This window comes from Babylonia areolata, chromosome 21, assembly GCF_041734735.1.
Source record: "Babylonia areolata isolate BAREFJ2019XMU chromosome 21, ASM4173473v1, whole genome shotgun sequence".
Classification (NCBI taxonomy): domain Eukaryota; kingdom Metazoa; phylum Mollusca; class Gastropoda; order Neogastropoda; family Buccinidae; genus Babylonia; species Babylonia areolata.
Window position 1 is genome coordinate 24,680,275 of NC_134896.1, and position 3,891 is coordinate 24,684,165.

At 40.3% G+C, this 3,891-nt stretch overlaps 1 protein-coding gene across 2 annotated transcripts in view; it reads left to right on the plus strand.

Annotated features, from left to right (window-relative positions):
- Nucleotides 1-3,378, plus strand: part of LOC143296336 (G-protein coupled receptor GRL101-like) — a 15,176-nt gene extending 11,798 nt beyond the window's left edge. Inside the window, exons 3-4 of one of the 2 annotated variants that reach the window (XM_076608211.1) lie at nt 1-180; nt 1,046-3,378. The exon at nt 1-180 is cut by the window's left edge and continues 373 nt beyond it. In XM_076608211.1, coding sequence (XP_076464326.1) covers nt 1-180; nt 1,046-3,271 — 2,406 coding nt within the window. In that variant the 3' untranslated portion in view covers nt 3,272-3,378. Of the gene's footprint in view, nt 181-1,010 lie in introns of those variants that run through there. The other variant, XM_076608212.1, reaches the window with a different exon arrangement.
- Nucleotides 3,379-3,891: the final 513 nt, after the last annotated feature.

Consider the following 3,891-nt stretch of genomic DNA (forward strand, 5'->3'; position numbering starts at 1 on the left):
ACTGCTTGTGATTACCGAGGAACACCACCTCCTCCATCCATGAAGTGTTTGACTGGTGTGGACCACGTGCCTTACACCCTGGTGTGTGACCACCGTCCTGACTGCAGTGACAACAGTGATGAAAACTTCTGCATCTTCCCTTCTTGTACACCTGACAAGTTCCAATGCAGCAACAGACAGGTGTGTTTGTAACTAGTCATTGATCAACGCCATGTAAAATGTTTTTATCCATGTTTAAAAAAGTACCTATGAAATAAATGAATTAGCAGAAACTTTTGCTGTACTTCTGGATGTTTTGTTTTTGTTTTAGTATGTTTTGTTTTGTCTGTTGTTTTTTTGTTTGTTTGTTTTTTTGTTTTTTGTTGTTGTTTTTTTGTTGTTGTTTTTTCTCTCGTATTTGATTTTGTAGATACGACACTGGATATATGATGATATCAATCATAAAACATGACTTCAAAAAGTCTTATTATATATTCATTGTTCTATGCCCAAGTCATTGTATAGCCTATTGTTTCAGAATAATTCTTTTATATCTTTGTTTTATATTTTGAGTTTGGTCGGCCATAATCTACAAATATAAAGAATTGATTTGTAATGTCAGGAAGAAGAGGTTTATCTTTATTAATCATTGAATGTATGTAACATTGACGGAAGGAAAAGTTGTGATTGAATTTTAGATCGATTGATAGACAGACACACACATACAGACAGACAGATAGATAGATAGATAGATAGAGACAGGAGGGGTGGGACACACACACACACACACACACACACACACACACACACACACACACACACACACACACACACACACACACACACACATACACACGCACACACACACACACGAGTATGCATGACGCACACACAGAGACATAGGCTGATGTGAGAAAGAGAACGACTAAGAACTGGAAAGTGAGTCAAAAAAAACATTTTCATGTTCTCCTCCAACACTGCTGCAATCCACTGAATGATATTATTTTTTGCATGTGACACATAACCAGCAGTCCTGCAGACTTATCGCCATGTACTTCTGTTTCAGTGCGTGGCACAGGAACTGAAATGTGACGTGTTTCAGAATTGTCTGGATGGTAGTGATGAGATACAATGCCCACAGCACTACCTGGAAAATATGGAAACACCTAAACCTCCTGCCATAATACATTTTGATGGTTACGGTTCTTTTGAGGTACGACCCATTACTATTAACACCAATAGAAGTGACAGTTCTGACACATATATTTGTCCAGAAACTCATTTCTTCTGCCCAGGAAACCTGACCTACTGTGTGCCAGTGTTCGTGCGCTGTAACGGTGTCTATGACTGCCCAGGACGTGAGGACGAGGAAGGGTGTGACAGGTACCAGTGTCCTGGATTCTATCGCTGTAGAGCCTCTACCATCTGTGTCCATGCCAATCACACCTGTGATGGCGTGCTCCACTGTCCACAACATGATGATGAATTGTTTTGTAATATCACGTGTCCTCAGAACTGTACCTGCCAAGGCCTGGCGTTCTATTGCTATGGACAATTTCCTGCTGAACAGTATCAGGAGCTTCGCTTTCTTCATGCCCCTAACAGTGGTTTGGCACCAGAGAACCTGAAACTTAACTCCATGTTGATATATTTGAATTTGGCAAAAAGTAAAATAAAACATTTTGAAAATGTGCAATTTATTAATCTTCGGACTCTGGATTTAAGTGACAATGAGCTATCTTCACTCAGCACCACCCAAATGAACACTATGAAAAATCTGCAAACGCTGTCACTTGCGGGAAATCCTCTGGTGTTTCTCTCAAATTCTGATTACGATTTCCAGTTTCTGAGTTTTTCCTCAGTACGGACTCTGGATCTGTCCAACACAATCATTTCTGAACTTAATATTACTGCATTCTTGAAATGTCCCAAACTGACGTTTCTTAATTTGACTGGCTGTGGTGTTAAGCGTATTGTTGGGGAAGGTTTCCGTTCGTTAACACTTCTGAGGCATCTGGATTTGAGAAGATGTCCGGTCAAAGAATATCCCACGGATATTTTTGAGGGTCTCGGTGATCTTAGAGAAGTGTGGGCAGACAATTACAAGTTATGTTGTCCGGCAACTTTTCCTCAAGGTTTCTACGTAACGAAATGTCATTCTCCTACCGATGAGATATCTTCCTGTGATGCCTTACTTCGTTCAAATTTCTACCGTATCATTTTGTCTGTTTTTGCTGCTCTGGCCTTGATTGGAAATCTCGGGAGCTTTGTGTATCGAACGCTGATAAATCGAGAGTCCAGTAATCTCGGCTTTGCTGTGTTTGTGACACATTTGTGTATTTCAGATTTTCTAATGGGGGTATACCTGGCAGTGATCGGCATAGCTGACCGGATTTACCAGGGAGATTATTTGTGGAAAGACGAAATATGGAAACGAAGTGCAGGCTGTAAAGTGGCTGGGTTTTTGTCTCTACTTTCCAGTGAAGTGTCAGCGCTTATCATATGTCTAATTACGCTTGATCGCTTCTTGGTCATTCGCTTTCCATTCAGAAATATCCACTTCAAGAAAACATCTGCACACATTGCTTGTGCGTTAATCTGGCTGCTCGGTATTGTGCTTGCTGGTATTCCTTTATTGCCTGTTACAGAACACTGGAATTTCTACAGTCAGAACGGAATCTGCATTCCTTTACCCATCACCAGGAATGACTTTGCTGGCCATGACTACTCCTTCAGTGTTATGATCATCGTCAACTTTATTCTGTTTCTACTAATTGCAGCAGGGCAGATCTTCATCTACTGGTCCATTCGCACCAACAGTATAGCAGCTGAAGATTCTAATAAACAATCTAAGGACCTTACAATCGCTCGACGCTTGATCACCATCGCTGTATCTGACTTTCTGTGCTGGTTCCCCGTTGGACTCCTGGGTCTCCTAGCTTCCAGTGGTGTTCCTGTCCCTGGTGAAGTCAATGTAGTTATAGCCATCATCATTCTTCCTGTCAACTCAGCCATTAATCCTTTCCTTTACACCATCAACAGTTTATTGGAGAAAAGACGTAAAGCCCGTGAAAAAAAGATCCAGAAGATGATCATGTCCACTATTGCTGGCAAATATTCTGAGACGGTCATAAGTCGTCTGGACGATACCCACACCAGGTCTGAAGCCTTGCACATGATCAAGAAATGGATGTCACAAAAAGTAATTTCACTCCAGAATCTAGAGCAGATAGTGCGGAATGCCCAAGAAAACATGGAAAATCTGGAGAACGAAACTGAAAAAGGACTGTAAAAGCCATTGTGTTAATTATTTTGAGTGTGTTCTAGTGCTGCAATTTTTTTTAAACAACAATAATTATTTGATAATATCATAATTTGATGATAAATGATTTCATGAGTAAGGTAGGTCGATGGAGATGCCTTTATTATCCAATGCATAAAGCAGTCTTTAAGCACACACACACACACACACACACACACACACACAGAGAGAGAGAGAGAGAAACTTTGAATAATATGAAGAAATACGTGTATGATGTCAGATGGGATGGGTGTGGTGTATTTGTGCTCATTTGTGTGTGTGTGTGTGTGTGTGTGTGTGTGTGTGTGTGTGTCTTAGTGTGTGTGTCTGTCTGTGACTGTTCCAGCATCTCGTATAAATTTGAGATGTGTGATTTAAAAAGGGTGAAGAATCAAGCGTTGGTCTGGTGTTTATCAGTTGTTTTATGCTTGTTTGTTTTTTCGTTTTTGTTGTTGCAGTACCCATTTCTGACCAAGTCACTGCACCCGTAACGTGGTGACAAATCTCTACAATATTTTTTTCACATGTACAAACGTATTGGATGTCAGTTTCCAAAGTACTTGTAAATTTTATTGCGTTCATCAATGAACTGAATAAGATGTTTTAAAATC